Source organism: Polyodon spathula, chromosome 2 (genome assembly GCF_017654505.1).
Source record: "Polyodon spathula isolate WHYD16114869_AA chromosome 2, ASM1765450v1, whole genome shotgun sequence".
NCBI lineage: Eukaryota > Metazoa > Chordata > Actinopteri > Acipenseriformes > Polyodontidae > Polyodon > Polyodon spathula.
Genome location: NC_054535.1, coordinates 98,094,110 through 98,109,876, shown reverse-complemented (window position 1 = coordinate 98,109,876; position 15,767 = coordinate 98,094,110). Strand labels below are relative to the sequence as shown.

Here is a 15,767-nt window from a genome sequence, read left to right as displayed (position 1 = left end):
TGTTACTCTTCACAGTGAGGTTTATATAGAGATGTTCAAATAATGAACAAACATTCACTGGGTATGTGTCTTTTGAGGTAGCTTGCATTAGTACATGAGATAGAACTAGCGAATGCCAAACAAGACAAAAAGTAAAGAAGGGTTCTCCCGTTCCTCTCTATGGCACGTGTACTACAAGGCACTTTCGATCAGTTCAAATGGAAATGCAGCATTGCTGAATGAAATCCAAATGCAACCATTCCCAATAAGGCTTAATCATCACTAGAAAACCTGAATGTTGTTTGCAGTACAGGATTAATAAAAATTTACTGTCAGCATGTTAGACACTATAGTGGTGACCATCAGCATGTGACAAACAAACAAGGAAGCAATCAACATTGAAGAAAGGGCTTTAGTTGTGTGGGATTTTATTTTTCCAGAATATGATTTACTGATTGGTGCTGTGCCGTCACAATGGGTTCATTAAACTGCTAAGTTTCTCATAAAGATTATTATTTTACAATAATTGTCATTCTTTATTAAAAACAAATTCAATGAAATTCTAATAACAAATGTCCATGAATAATAAATATGTAGTGGGAAATGCATTTAAAAAGTGGTTTATTACCTGGTTGCTGACTGTGCTTCCTAGTATAGACAAGGTTACCAAAGTAATGCCCTCCGATGAAGGTTTTATTCCGATTGGAAACTTGTAAACAAGGCCTGCATTGATATTTGAAAAATTTCAAGCTTTACAGATTTCTTTACTGTTTCAATGCTTTCATTTCTTCACATTGTATCCAAATGTTCCAGTTATCTACTGTAAGGGAGTACTGCCTAATACAGCTCTGATTGGTGGAGAAACGTGCTTAACATTTCTAAACCCCAACACTTGTACAGTGATTAAAGGAATATTTGCTAGCATTTTTAATTTCTTAGCTCTTATTTGCAGTATAACCCTGTGGCAGGCTGGCAAGTGGATAGAGGCCCAGAGACAGCCTGCAGTTCAAAAAAAATACTAATTTTATTATAAATAACACAAAACAAAAGTGCACAATGGCAAAATAAAGGAATTTAAACACACACAAAAAAAAAACCCAATACAAAAACAAGGTTTCCAGGCTGGGCAATGCCTTCACTGGATTCAACTTTACCAAACCAAAACCAACAAACACCAACCTACTTCATCAGCTCCCTCCTCCCAAATGAGAAGCAGAGGCCTCCTTTTATGTCAGGTAGCTGGGCGCTGATTGATCGTTAATTAACCTAATCAACCCAAGCCACCTGAACATAATAAACCCAGGCAGGTAGGGGAAATTAACCCCATCCAAACCCTTTTAACTATTTGTTTTCCATATTTTCAAAACAAAAATATCTAAGGCTATATATTGTGTACTTCTTTTTTACCATAAGCATGTTTGAAAATGTAGATACTGCTAATGTAATATAATTTTATAATCTTCATCAGTGGTTCTTTCTGTGACATGTATGAAGTACACTTGTTGTATTAACCCTAAACCATGTAAGGTGTTGCTAATAACGTGGTTAAGCAAGAATGGAAGACACCTAAGCTTGTAACCTGTTATCAGGTTCAAAAGGAAAATCCATAATGACTCAGTGGTTTGTGCATTGCAGATACAAATTAATGATAAAAACACTGTTTGTGTCTAATTTGTAATACAATACATGCTAATCAATGATACTTCAAAAGGTATCTCGTCTTCCTGTAATTGCTGCATTCTTTGTCACAGCCAGACATAATCCACACACACTAAGTGTAATGGTGGAATTAGGTGTTCTGTGAATATAATGCAGTAAAAAAAAAAAAAAAAAAAAACATTCAGAATTTATATCTTATTGCTTCTGGGTATCCACAAATCTGAGTTCTGTGAATTACAGGAGTACTAACCTAAATGTGATATTAATAATACACGTTCATCCTCAAATTAAACACTCCATCATAAACCCAGCCTAGTATACAAATGTGTAACCATGTCTCTAAATCAGCAAGAAGACTAAAGGATGGGTGTCCAGGCTGCCTGGACTTTACCCCTGAAATACTGATGAAAAAGCCTGAATATTCCCACGACATGAGCAAGTGTAGTTTCTACTATGTTTTATAAACATCTGACCATGCAGTTGAGAGCTTCGTTTTCCACAATATTTCAGTCAATATCAATTAAACTTTGTATTAATGCATAACTATACAATAATACTGGTTCATATGTGTTGGCTACTAAAATGTGCAGCACATTCCAAAAGTATCTTACAAAGTTTTTATTCATAACAGTTATAACTGCTCAGATCAGAAGATAACTTCTCTATTAGTGCAAACTTCCAGTTTGACTTTGAAATGCTGATGTTGCAGCTGTCCCTGGTTTAAGAAACAATGAAATAATCAAACTAGTAGTGTTTTTTATATAAACATTTATTTTACAACTGTTACAAAGATTAATTGCACAAGTTACAGATGGATGGAAATAAGACTCTTATAACATTGGTTGATTAGCCATAGTGTATAGATAACAAGTTCAGGAGTGTCCAAATCAAACCCATTGTAAAACAGGACTGGATCAAATTGCTATGCAATTGGAATCTTCCATCCACATTATCTTAACGTATTACATTTTTTGTTGATATTACATTAATCAAATTAAATACAAAAACATCAGTTTAAAAGTTATGCATGCATTTACAGAAACAGCTTTTGTAGTAAAATTATTCAGTTAGATTTTAGTGGAAAATGTATTATTTTACTGAATATTTCAGGGTAAACTACTACTAAAATTCCTTTCATACAGAACTTGCTCTGGTTAATTGATTACAAATGTCAAGATTAAAAGTTCTTGTCCACATGTAGAGAAACTGTCTCTCTAATTTATTAAATCCAAAATTAAGTTTAACAAACAAACAAACAAAAAAACAAAACACATACAACAGCAACACATGAACTTTAATCGCATTTATTGTTTTTGGCTTGAACCCAAAGCAGCAGCGGGTCCCAAGAACCGGTTTGGGAACCACTGCTATAATACTCCTAAAACCCACGTTTCTTTTTTAGTCTGACTAACTTTGGTGCATTTGTGAAATTCCTGTTGGTGCTCAGAAAAGATGCTGGATTAGAAAAAAAAAAGAGCAGAGGAGGGAGCAACTTTGCAAGCAAACCCAAACCCCAGCTTCTCTTCGAAGACTGCCAGCAAATAGTGCCCAGTACAAACAGAATCAAAACGCCGGTCTACTGCAGTGCAAACAGAATCAAAACGCCGGTCTACTGCAGGCTGAAGTTTAGACCATCAGACCCATTTCACTCAGCCAGATTCAAGCACAGGTAAATGACATTAACCCACTGCCACTTAGGCCCTGTGGTTGAGGCCAGATAACTTGTCTTTTGATGAATGTTAAAATACAGCCTTGTCTTTTGAGGTGCAATTAATTTCTAGCGGTATGTGATGGTGCACCCCCCTGCACATATTTTATGTTGTATGTGGGATTGTTTGTATGTATGTGTTTAGTGGTGCACGGTGTGGGTTGTGTAGCACAGGTGATTTAAAATGTGTATTTGTATTTAGGCACAGAGATTGCACAATCACTTCACATGCAGATTAAAGTGTATTCGTGTGGAGACGCAGGATGTGCACAATTAGTTCATGTACAGACTATGTCGAGATTCAAGTGAATAATTGATTAGCAAATCGGGTCTCGGAGCAGCTGCATAAAAGAGCGAGTGCTTCACACACACGGGGTTGGTGTGTTCAGGGAGACAACGGAAGAGTCAGGAGAACGGACTTGAAAAAGAAAGAAAACAAATTACATTTATTTTACAATAAACCGGCGCACCAGCGCGTTCACTCGCCATTTTGTGTCCTGCATTTCTTGGCCTGATGTCACCCCGCGAGCCAGCCTGTTCACAAGGCGTTATACAAAGAAGATATGGAATTGAAGTTTTTAATTTCAATTTCACAGCCGACAAAGCTGTTCTCTGTCCACCCAGAAGCTTTTCCCCCTTTCTAACATTTAAAAATAACAACTGAATACAAACAACAGTACAGTACAGGGGTGAATGGAGGAGAAATACAGTACTTTAATATCCCAAGATAAAATATTTTAATTATTCTAGTATTGTGTTCCCTAGTGTTTACTTATAGTTTTGCAATATGATTGGGCAACATTCCAAGTCAGAAAATGTAACAGCCCTGGAGTACAAAGCTTTAAAATGGAGCCGGTCTAGTCCAGTTTTAGTCAACATTGACAATGTAACGTTATAGGCATCAACTTCATGTAACATTTCAACAAGAAAAAACAATATTAACACAATTATACTAGTAAGTCAATTTCTGAGTGTCATAAACTGCAAACATTTAACCTACAACTACAGCAGCTGCCAGATTTAAAACAAAAAAACCTGGTCCAATAGTACCCAAACAATCCTGAATTCCTAAACTTTAAAAAAATTCAATCATAATATCTGTGGGAAAACTATAAGACGGCAAGTAAACATTTCAGCTACTGTTCATCTATCTATAGTTTTCCTTCAGAATACATGATTTAACTATCCGCAGACCCCATTTTAAGAGTACAATTATGAGGAGGACACCAAAGTTGAGGTTTTTACATTTAAAAAAAAAAAAAAAAAATGTTCTACATGCATATCACAATTCCACGTAGATACAGCAAACCACCTTAAAACTTCATTTCTGTAATATAAATCATCTTGCCTGGAAACAAAAGTATTTCAATTACCCATACAGGAGATTGACATGTTGCAATATGAGAAACAAACTCTTATTGTTCTCCGCGTTTAATTGGTAGCAGAGCTTAGATGGATGTTTTACATAAAATCAACCTCTTTGCTTTTGATTGTAATCTCCAGAGGCCATAAAAGGATTAAGTAATGGGTATTTAAATAAAAAAAAAAATTAAATAAAAATAATACTACTTCAATCCAGCGGAAGTGGTGCACATTAAAACAATACAATGGAAACAAGTTATCGTTATACATTTCTTCCAAAAATAATACCTTCATCCCCACCACCACCAGCATCACCATCATCATTTGCACATATGCTAAAATCAGCCATTGTTTAACAAATGGACACTAAAAAGGCTGTACAGTTAGTAAAAAAGCTGGGATTTACTGTGGAGGTATTGCATAAAATAGCTGTGTCCTTTGTGTGGGATGGCATATTGTCACAGAGGGGGTATTTGAAACTAGGGTGAAATAGCTACCACCACCACCACCTTCCCAAAACTACCTCTGCAGTTTTAAATGTCAGGTTGGCAGTGTCAGTGCCCTTCACTATGAGGTGAACGGAGCTCTGTAGGTCAGCCTGCAGGAGATGCCCCAGATGTCCCTGCTGTTCTTGCTTCCCACAGTGGGTCGGGCGATGGTGGTAAAACAGCAGGAGTTGATTTTAATGTGCGGCAGGCCTTTTGTCAAAATTAGTAGGCTTGTGTCCTGCAAGATCCCAAAAACCTCCAGCATCTTCAAAGAGGGAAAGTTCTCAAAATCCCTGTGAAATAAAACCAACCAGACAAGGTCAGAAACCTCAGTAATATCGTTTTGAAGGCAGTATTTCAAAGGGTTAAATCACTATTTTTATTGTCTTATATGATGTGAGGCAGTAGCGTATGATCAGAATGACATCTAAACTACAAAGCGCACACAAAAAAAAAAAAAAAAAAAAAAAAAAAAAAAAAAAAAAAAAAAAAGAAGTTGGACTCTGGGCATTAGTGCCAATCAAAAATGATAAAATCAGTTTGTTTTATGCCATTTAAAGACAGTAAACATGTTTTAAAATATAATTTCAACAAATATAAACTAATGATACCTTAAAGTGGATGTACATGAAAAGGACCATTTTGACCACTGTCAGGATTGCATAATTTTGGTTTAAAAACTAGATCTATCACTTTTTTTGTTTGTTTTTGGAACAGATTCCATGAGAACAGGGTCGGGAGGGAAAGATTGTGTGCTCCTGATTTAAGATCTTATGATAATTATTGAAGTGATTAGACATTGTCTATGTCAGGTATGGATATATGACTCCCATTACATAGCAGTTTGATCCATATCCATTCAGCTAGCACAATGCAGTTCTCCAGTGGAATAGTGTATAGGATGTTTATTACAGTGCTGTTGTGGGGGTCTGTACCAGGCCTCCTAGAATGCTGTACTCACACCAGGGCCGCCGGGTGGATCTGGTAACACCGGCTGAGGGCTAGATGATGGAGGGCTGGGAGTTTGCAGAAATGCTGAAAAGATTCTGATGTCAGCAAGACACTGTCGCTGGAAATAAAGGCAAAGTGAGAAAATGTTAGTGACACAAAAATGAAACGCTCAATTTAATAAACAATGTACATAAATGAAGTTGGAGGTTATTCCAGAATACATTTGTAGAACAACCCACCCCCCCCATCGTAATTACACCTGACCAACATATTCAAAGCTGATACTAGACCTATATAAGACCTTAATGAATAGTTTTCTTAGGATTTTCCTTCCTTAAAAGTTACTTTGTGCCGAGAGTGTTGAAACAGCAACTAGAATCTACAAAGTTCGCACAGTTCAATTTGGAACCTATCTGAACTAAACAGAAAAAAATGAAGGACACAAGAGTGTTACCCACCTCAAATCTAGGTTAGTAATGTGTGGACATCTCTCCACTAATACCTCCACATCTAATTGGAAACACAAGATTTCAGAAGTTACACATTTGAGGTTGACTGTACATTGAACTATACAAGTTGTACAAAGTTATTTTTGCACCCGAATGCTTTGCATTCTGACATATTTCACCCTGCCGCGTTCACTGGCGTGGGTGGCTGTCAACGATACGACGTAACAGCAGGGCCAGAAAGGATCAAATATGGCGGTGGCCTGCATTTCCAGCAGACAAATAAAATTGAAATACTGGCTAAACGCTTGACTTTAACAAAACTGGCGCAGCGAGACGCATTTGTTATGTGAACAGAGCATTTAGAGAGCCTTGTTATTTTGCGTACAGTTCCCCTTTAACTAAAAATAAATTTATAATACAGGTAGTCAATTGGTTCCAGAAAGTCGTGTTGTAATTCTAAGTGTCTTAAGTCGAAGCACATTTTCCCATAGGATCAAATGTTATAAATTGGGGTTACACTCCTGACTCTTCAGCTAAATAATACAGTTTTACAGAAATGACCCGTTATAGTGTACTCATGCAAATATTTAACTCTTTACATTCAGCCCAGAGATTACACATATATTGCTCAGACACTACCTGGCTTGTTTAAAAGTAGACATAGGGCTTTCCAATGACGTATTTACTGTGTTTATGTGGTACTCCTAGCAGGAAATACGATCGTCTGAAGTTAAGCCCTTCATCATGTGACAGAGTTCACAGCTTAGGTTCCGTTTTGAGCCAATTGCTCTTATCAGACATTGTTAACAGCAAATAAATAAAAAAATAAAACAGTTACATGCATAAAAATCAAAACAACAAAAAAATAAACGCTAGACTAAGTCAGGGCGACCACGACAGGTACTGCAGTTCGGACACCGAGCTGCGCACATGACGGCTCAGGTCTAGCCATGTTGTAAATGCCGTATCAATGTCGTAAAGTCGAAGCAGGGTATTAATGCAAGAGTTGGAAGTGCCGTGCGTCGTAAGTCGAGGCTCGCCTGTACTGGAACTGTAAACATGAGAGTTGTTACTTACATGCATTGTTAACACCATGGCTCATTGCACCTGGGGTTAACTTGACACCTTGGATAAGTCGACACTAAATGGCAATGGAGTTAACAGAGATTGATTGTATTTTAAATTGTATTTATGTAATGAGTAGCTAAAAAAAAGGCACTAAAAGTGTACCACCCTGCGAGTTAATAAACTAAAGTTTTCTATGTCAATATTTCACAGCGACAGTTAATTCCCATACATACCAGCAATGTGCAAGTTCTGGCGGTACCCGCTGAGGTTTAGCTGTGTGACACTTTCAGGAATGTTGTTCACGGCGGCTTTAACATGGTCCGAAGTAAATTCACACCAGGACAGGTTCAGCTCTTCCAGGCTGTATATCACAAAGAGAGAAAGAGAATTTAAAAAAGAGCTTAACATACAGGAAACGCTTTTCATTACAGTGCTCAGGACTGTTACCAAATCTGCCCAGCTCTGTTCAGGGGCTAGTTTTAAAGCTGGCATATAAAGAACTGTCCAAGACAACAATAATACTCTGAAGGCATGCTCTACATACTTTCAGTGATGTTACAGATTCTATTTAGTGAGCCATGTTTTCTCTCTTTGATGTGATGTTTTTGGTGCGAATTGGACTAAAGTCTCCCCACATCCCCCTGCAAGCTTCTTTGGGGATTAAAGTTGATTATATTATTGTTCTGTGATGTAGACTATCTGTCAAGGGCTAACCCAAGCCTCCACAGGGAAAAGGCTGGTGCATTAACCGTCTGCCCTACCAAGTCCCTTGGCCATTAAAGAGGAATTTAGCTTAGAGAGGCCTCCCTAAAATCAGAGAAAGCCTTACCGTGTGCAGTGGTGGAGCATCTCTCCCAGTGAATGTGCAGAGAATCCTGAACATCCAGACAAGTTCAATCGCAGCAGCTCAGGGTTCTGTGCTAAACATCTAGACGAGAGGAACGTAAAGAGCAAGCGTTACAATCTCTCAGCCTATCAATGGTTTACCAACAGATGCCATCTATACATCTTTATAATCAGCTGCAAGTACAGTGTTCACCTCTTTTCTTGGATGGGTAAAAGGCTGACTCCTTAAATTCAAAACATCAACACTTTCAACTTAAATGGTTTCTTAAAACTGTCTGAGGTGTTAATTTAAAACGTGTACCTGTTTAGTTTAAGTTTCTAGTTTACAACTGGAAATGAGATCTTAGAAGGACAGCCATGTCCTTAAGATATTCTGTGCATCAGAATACTTGACTACAGGCTTTTGGTACATTTTCTGTTTCAATCACAATGACTTAAATAAAAAAAACAACCTCTCAAGTTTAAAGCACCCTAATTTGAATCATAGCTAGCCTCAAAGTAGATGTGGTACACCACAGTGTAACCATTTATATGCCCCCTTGCAACACTCTGCATCTACTGGATGCAAGAAATACCACACAGAACAAATACAACAGTATTACTACGGAGATAGTGCTTCTTAGGCACCTACATGAGGACTTGATCTGAAAGAACCAGTCCCTCTAAACTGAGGTCCTGGAGCCTGCAGCAACAGCCAATGATGTCCTCAAGCACTTCTACACTCACGGTGCAGCTGGATAAATCCAGATGTTGAAGACGCAGAGACCTGCAAAGGGAAAACACAAGCCAATGAATTGAGCGAGTTTCAAATAACAGGGGCTGAGGTTAATACAACACTCACATAGCAACATCAACGACTGCAACAATGATTGCGATATCGGAAATTCATGAAAGGGGCGGTCTCCAGCTCACCTTAGGTTTTTGAGAGCCGGTTTGCCTATGCAGGTCCTGGGGCAGCGCAAGGCCACCACCCCGGCTGTCAGGACCTGACTGAGGGCGGGCGCGAGCAGTGCCTTTCCCGTCAGATCAACGCTGTGCCACAGAGACTCATCGAACCTGGAGGATAAAGAAACACTGGTTACCAGCGCCTGCTCCCGGGAGTTTTCTACAATTAGCTTGAACATTCATGACAGCATTCTGTCCACAAAACATACCCCAAGGCACCCTGTGTAACAGAGCAATAGTTACCAGAGGTTTTAAAAGAGACCAGCAACCAAACCAAAATTCCCGATTCAAATCGTGACACACACACTGAAGGTATCAGTAAGAAAGCTCCACATGCAGGGTTAAGTTATAGGTCTTGCATTAACTGTATGCGTCAGCTTATGCTTCTTTCCCGTTTTTTCTTTTTCTGTTACTCTCTAAAGTTTGCTACTACCATTGCTAGTTTTCTAACAGGGATCTTAAGGATAAGAACTGCAGCTCAGACATCATACTTATTTATTCATATTCCAGGAAAATGACTTACGCCAGGCGGTGCCACCGTTTACACACTCTGGAAACATTGAGTAGGTCAACCAGTGGAAGGCCATGAAATATTCCGAGTAGCAGCTCGTCAGGTAGGCCGTCCCAGGAAATCACTGGACAAGAGTCAAAGAAAACATCAGCTGCAGTCTAATTTCTTCAGGTTTCACACTTACGCAGCAGTTACAAAAAGAAAATAGTAATGAACTGACTACAAGCTCTGGTTATGTCCTACCTGCTTCGGATTCTCGCTTTCTCCTCGGCCTCCGAGCGAGAACAAAGGGGACAGCTTCATTCTCTTTCCCTTTGCAGATTCTAGGTCTTTTCTGCAGGGGAGACCAACTTTGCATCAGTTCCTGAGGAGTGAATTCATTTTCACAATTGTCCCCGAAAGGGACCTTGTGTGTCTTCTTGGTTTCCTGCAGCTGTGTCCACTTTGGCAAGTTCCCACTGGAGGAAGGGAGCTCCTGAAGGTGCTTTCTGTGTCTTCAAAAAAAAAAAAAAATTTTTCAATAAACAAGTTTACAGAAAATAAACATTCCTGAGCCTTCGTAGTTAATAGCCTGATGCAGCATTGGCACCTCCCACACCGGGCGTGTTTTACTGTGCTTCACTGCTCCTTTTAACCGACATTACCACTGTTCATTTCCACAAGAGAAAGGACATGATTTGCTTGTGTCCGATTTAATTACGTGGCGACATTATGGACGAATCCAGGGCAAGCTGGAAGAAACAAAACAAAAAAAAAAAACACCCGACCTTGCAGAAACCGATTACACCAATAGCAAAGGCCAAATATACTGTGCTCAAATAAAATGTGAATTTATTTTATTGTTAGTTCTTTACTGGAATACCATGATATACTCTTGGGGGCCAAAACTGCAAAGTGAAACCTAAAATACGCTTCTGTTGATGAAAAAAAAACAACAAAACGAAACGAAACAAAATCCCAGAAATAATACATCTAATTAGACTGTGGTATATTCGTATTGATATTTGTATCTGGAGTTACATATTGTGTTAGACTCTAGCTAAGGGTCTATTTGTTAACCCATCAACAGACAAACAAATGCTACATAACCACATGGGGAAACTTGACCACAGCAGACAAGTATATTCCCTCCCACAGCGACCGAATCCCTAACTAATGAGCCCGGCAAAGACAAACTGAGCAGAGGACAAGATTGAAAAGTTAGGGCCGGATGCTATTTGAGCTCACGTCGCAGATCGACTAATTTATACAACAGAACACGTCCTAGTTTATATAATCCATCTGATCGATTAGAAAAAAGCATGTAAAGGCACGGCAATTTGTGTGTAATTATATATATATATATATATATATATATATATATATATATATATATATATATATATATATATACACACAGCATGGGCTACTATTGACCATACAAGCTGCAGCATGTATCGACTATAGTATATGTAGGTGGTATCGATAATTCTTCTTTACAGCAAACAATAGCAGACTTAATGGCACGCGCTCATCTTTTTCAAAAATACATTAGAACTTACAAATACAGAACTTGATTAAAAAAAGTTCTTAAGAATGAGAACTGCTGCACCAATACTCTGTAACTTTATTTTTTTTTTTAATTAATTTCCAAATACTGTATTATTTTCTACCGTGCTAGAATTTCGGCATGCTACATAAAGCACATATGCATTTGTTTGATGCTCTGCGTTAAAATGCACTATATTATCGCTGCCGCGATGGTAGTCAAGGTTGTTGTCCATTGCATTATTTTTGTATCGCTGTGCAATCCTCAGGTCAGTTAAATTTCATTATTTCATGCTGAAATAGCAACGATCAGTTTGGCCCCGATTCATGTATAGTCTTGCTTAATACTCTGGGTAACTGTTCCCTATGTCTTCCACTAGTAAAGTTACTGCAACTACAGAATCTCGGACCACCCTACATTTAAAATGTATTGTAAGGATTTAACAGCATTACCTTTCTCTGGACATCTTCGTTTGCTCCAGTTATGCGTCCTAATCAGATCGTTTTACAAACGTATTTAAATATTGTTTATTTCAGTATATTAGTGCATAAGCGGGACAATTTAAACCTCCCGCTCCTTAACCCGCCTTAAAAATTAAACGAGCTACACTGAAACAGGAAGTGCAATTTGATTGGTTTTCAGTGTTCTGGCGTAAAAGGAAATTAACAAAAATTCCACCAACGAGAACCAGACATTATGGAATTCAGTAAATATGGTATTCTCGCACACAAAATATCATATTATATATATATATATATATATATATATATATATATATATATATATATATAAAGTTTGTATGTGCACTTGAACATAGTAGACAATCTAAATCAATCCAGTGTTTAAAAATCACTGGTGCTCCGCCACACTCAAGAACCACATGAATTAATATTTTATTTTTTCAGGATAAGTCCACCAAAATGGAGCAACAAATAGAAACGCAACTAAACACGTAAAATACAATTAGTTTACATGAAACACCCTTTCGAACAAACGCGTGTTGACCTGCACAAGGCAGCACAGCCTTTCAAAGCCTTAAAGTGGTACATGCGGAGTCCGAGATGAAACAGCCCATGCTAATTAGATCAGTTGAATTGAGGGGGATATTTAGGGGTAATGGTGAACAAAGTGCTGAATGTGATGTGTGGCAATGCCACAATATATTTCATCTTCTGTGTGTCTGTCCAGTATAAAAAGGGTGCTTGTTTAAAACGAGGTTACACAATGTGTATGATTCCACTACTAGACTTCTGGACAACAATATCCGTCGGTTTTTCAAAATGTAATCTGGACCAAGTCATCCGGATTTTGTAAACCTATATTTTGTGATCAAGATTCCCTTGAAAACAAAACGAATTTCGTAATAGTAATTATTTGTATTAATGCGGATAGAATACAGCAGTGGCATTTTCTGAAACACACGACGCAAAACAATACAGATAACAGAAATGTGGAACACTGTTATCCAGATTTAAATTTTTTAAAAACCGGTCCCTGGACGGATGTGTTACGTGTTTTTTGAAAACTTCACTTTTAAATGTTTTGGTTTTCAAAAGTACCAATAAGATGACAATGATATACAGCACCTGGTCAACCAAAATGTTCCTGCGAGAGACAACACACCAGGGTGTTTGGGCCTGGCTAGCAATTTTGGTGTTGTCGTAATTCTAAATTATGGATAGCTTCCAAAAACAAAATACAATTGTGAATCAGCTGAAACCCGATGTGAAACGTCAGCGAAACTGACGCTATGTTTCTCAGTGACTTCTGGGACTGATAGTTTTCCATACTAAATTGTGGCGTGCAACTCATTTGGTAGTCCACTTGGAAGACTACATGTCCCAGCACCCTCAGTAGCCCTAGCGTGACATCACAGGCAGGAAACTACAGCGAGTATGGCCTCTTTTTATGGAATATACATCTCACAGGATTGCTGCAATTTAACTATTTGAAACATTACAAGTGGGAGTGCTGTACACATCATCGCGGAAGAGGTAAGATAATGTTAGATTTTTTTTTTTTTTGTCAAATACAAATAACCAGTAAGAGATGAGTGGTGATATGAACGAAAAACAGGTTATATTAGCCTCGATACCAGAAAAATAAACAACAAATCTCACGGATTAGGTTTTTTATATTGAGATGTACCGCCTTGCATCGATTCCAGAGATTGGACAGACCCTGTTTCAGACAAATGTATCTTTGCCAGTCAACAAATCAGCAAGTGTGCAAATCAAAAACACCACCACATACACACACTCAGTACACATTGAATACGGAAACCCGGTGCAGACTGGCATGTTAAACAATTAGTATTAGCATTAGCATTAGTATTAGCATTAGCATTAGTATTAGCATTAGCATTAGTATTACGTACTCGTTCTTTGATAATGTAAAATTTATAGTCAACTTCGTTTTAATAGGGTTTGGATACTAAGCCTGTCGTGTTACTAGGCGCAGTAGTAAATTAGGAGTCAGTATGATTTATCAAAAACCTGCCCAAAAATCCCTGGTCTTTTGAAGATCACACCTTGTTGGTGAATTATTATTATTTTTTTTTTTTTGCTGTATCTCTTTATTGTGACTCAGGTTTTTTGTAATAAAAATGGGCACCCTCTTGTAATGATTGCCACTTGTTAAAAAAATAAATAAGTAAATCAATTAAAATCCAAATGACCCCAGAGAGACCCCTACAGGAGAAGGGTCGCTTCATCAGACCGATCCTTGGCTAGGAACGGCCGTATCGAACCGTGAATATATGAATATATATATATATATATATATATATATATATATATATATATATATATATATATATATATATATATATATTTTATTTATTTTTTGTTAGAAAAAATACTCTTTCTCTTCTCTAAATTAAGGACAATAAAATACTTCTCTTTTTTAAACCTGATTAATCGCTAGAGCAAGTACTTTGCTCTTTATACTCTGACAGATAAGAGCTACTCGCAGCGATACATTAGCAGCTCCTTTGTGCAACTTTATTCTTTCTAGTATTATACCATTACAATTGTTTTATTTATTTCAGAAAATTAGCCTTTGCACTTCAAAACAGTGCCATTGTCTCTTTTGCTTTATTGTCACCAAAGACAGCCTTACAATTTGTGATGTGACAGGCTGATTGTCTAACTTCACAGGTGACAAAGCTCTTCAGTTAGTGGATAAATAGTAGCTTTCTGGCTGAATAGCATTTGATTGAATGTCTGGCTTTTTCACATCACAGTTCAATAGTGCGTGTACAGTTGACTTCAGGCTACTGCAGTTAAATTAAAAAAAAAAAAAAAAAAAAGTTGCTGTTCTGTAATCATTTCCAATTTTGTTTGTGGAAGGATGTGATGTGCTAGTCCACATATGATAATCACAACAAAAAGATTTTTTGTGATCAGGTGAATATGTAGCTGTATAAAATAACAGTATCTTTCTAGACCACAAAGGTCTCTTTTGATGAAAAAGGGAACTGAAGGTAAACAAATCTTCACCTGTGCTATGAATTGAACTGTAAGAGGAACTTGCTTTACCATCAGTTCCCACTTGTCACCTAATGAGGATTCATTTTGTGATCTTGACAGCTGATGCGTTCACTCAGCTAGGTATATATATAAAACAAAAAAACTTGTGGAAAACAATAAAAAACATCCCATGTTCCTATGTTAACTTCAGAAACAGCATTCAGGGTTGATATGTTTATGAGACAATACAAATTAATCTCCTCTATACACAGACAACATTTTGTAGTCATCCACCCCCTATCCCCATAGCCCTTGAAGACTACAGACCTTCATCATTCCACTGTAACTTTTGCTAAGACTGATGTGAAAGTGGCACTGTTCTAGCCTTTCCATTAAGAATATGTCAGCAAGTTATACTGTATACAGTACAAGGAGACTATTCATTCTAGGTTTGTAATCATTCATAGCACTTGAGTCAGTTACCTCCTTGTCTGTCCATTTCTTGGCTAAGTTCTGAACTGTCGTCTCCAGAATCACATTTCTGCTCTAAATGTATTTTCTCGTATTTGTAAATGGAGCGCTTTTTGTTTTGAAGATACTAATGCCAGTCGTTTGGTTTGGTTTGTTCTTCGGTCACAACACACTGATCTAAGCTGCGGATTTGTTTGTTTGGTCTCTTGATTGCTATTCATGTTGCAGTCAAGCATTGTTAAACCATTTAGGTTAATTCTGTACGTTAATGGAAACTGCACACATGCTCGCAGGATACTCAGAATTATATAACTTATTAGCAGTTTTTGTCA

General features: G+C 37.6%; 2 protein-coding genes across 2 annotated transcripts in view; one reads left to right on the top strand and one right to left on the bottom strand.

The window, feature by feature from the left end:
• Window positions 1-2,438: 2,438 nt before the first annotated feature.
• Window positions 2,439-12,071, bottom strand: LOC121304766 (S-phase kinase-associated protein 2-like). Its single transcript, XM_041236154.1, has 10 exons — window positions 11,947-12,071; window positions 10,210-10,460; window positions 9,979-10,090; window positions 9,423-9,566; window positions 9,142-9,276; window positions 8,494-8,592; window positions 7,898-8,025; window positions 6,606-6,657; window positions 6,158-6,265; window positions 2,439-5,489 (listed from the first exon to the last, which is right to left on the bottom strand). The coding sequence occupies exons 1-10, from the start codon at window positions 11,958-11,960 to the stop codon at window positions 5,276-5,278; spliced, it is 1,257 nt and encodes a 418-aa protein (XP_041092088.1). The 5' UTR covers window positions 11,961-12,071; the 3' UTR covers window positions 2,439-5,275.
• A 1,286-nt stretch (window positions 12,072-13,357) lies between these two features.
• Window positions 13,358-15,767, top strand: part of LOC121304758 (G-protein coupled receptor-associated protein LMBRD2B-like) — a 29,566-nt gene continuing 27,156 nt past the window's right edge. The window contains exon 1 of the mRNA XM_041236143.1: window positions 13,358-13,488. The gene's annotated coding sequence lies outside the window, so the exon portion shown is untranslated. The remainder of the gene's footprint in view (window positions 13,489-15,767) is intronic.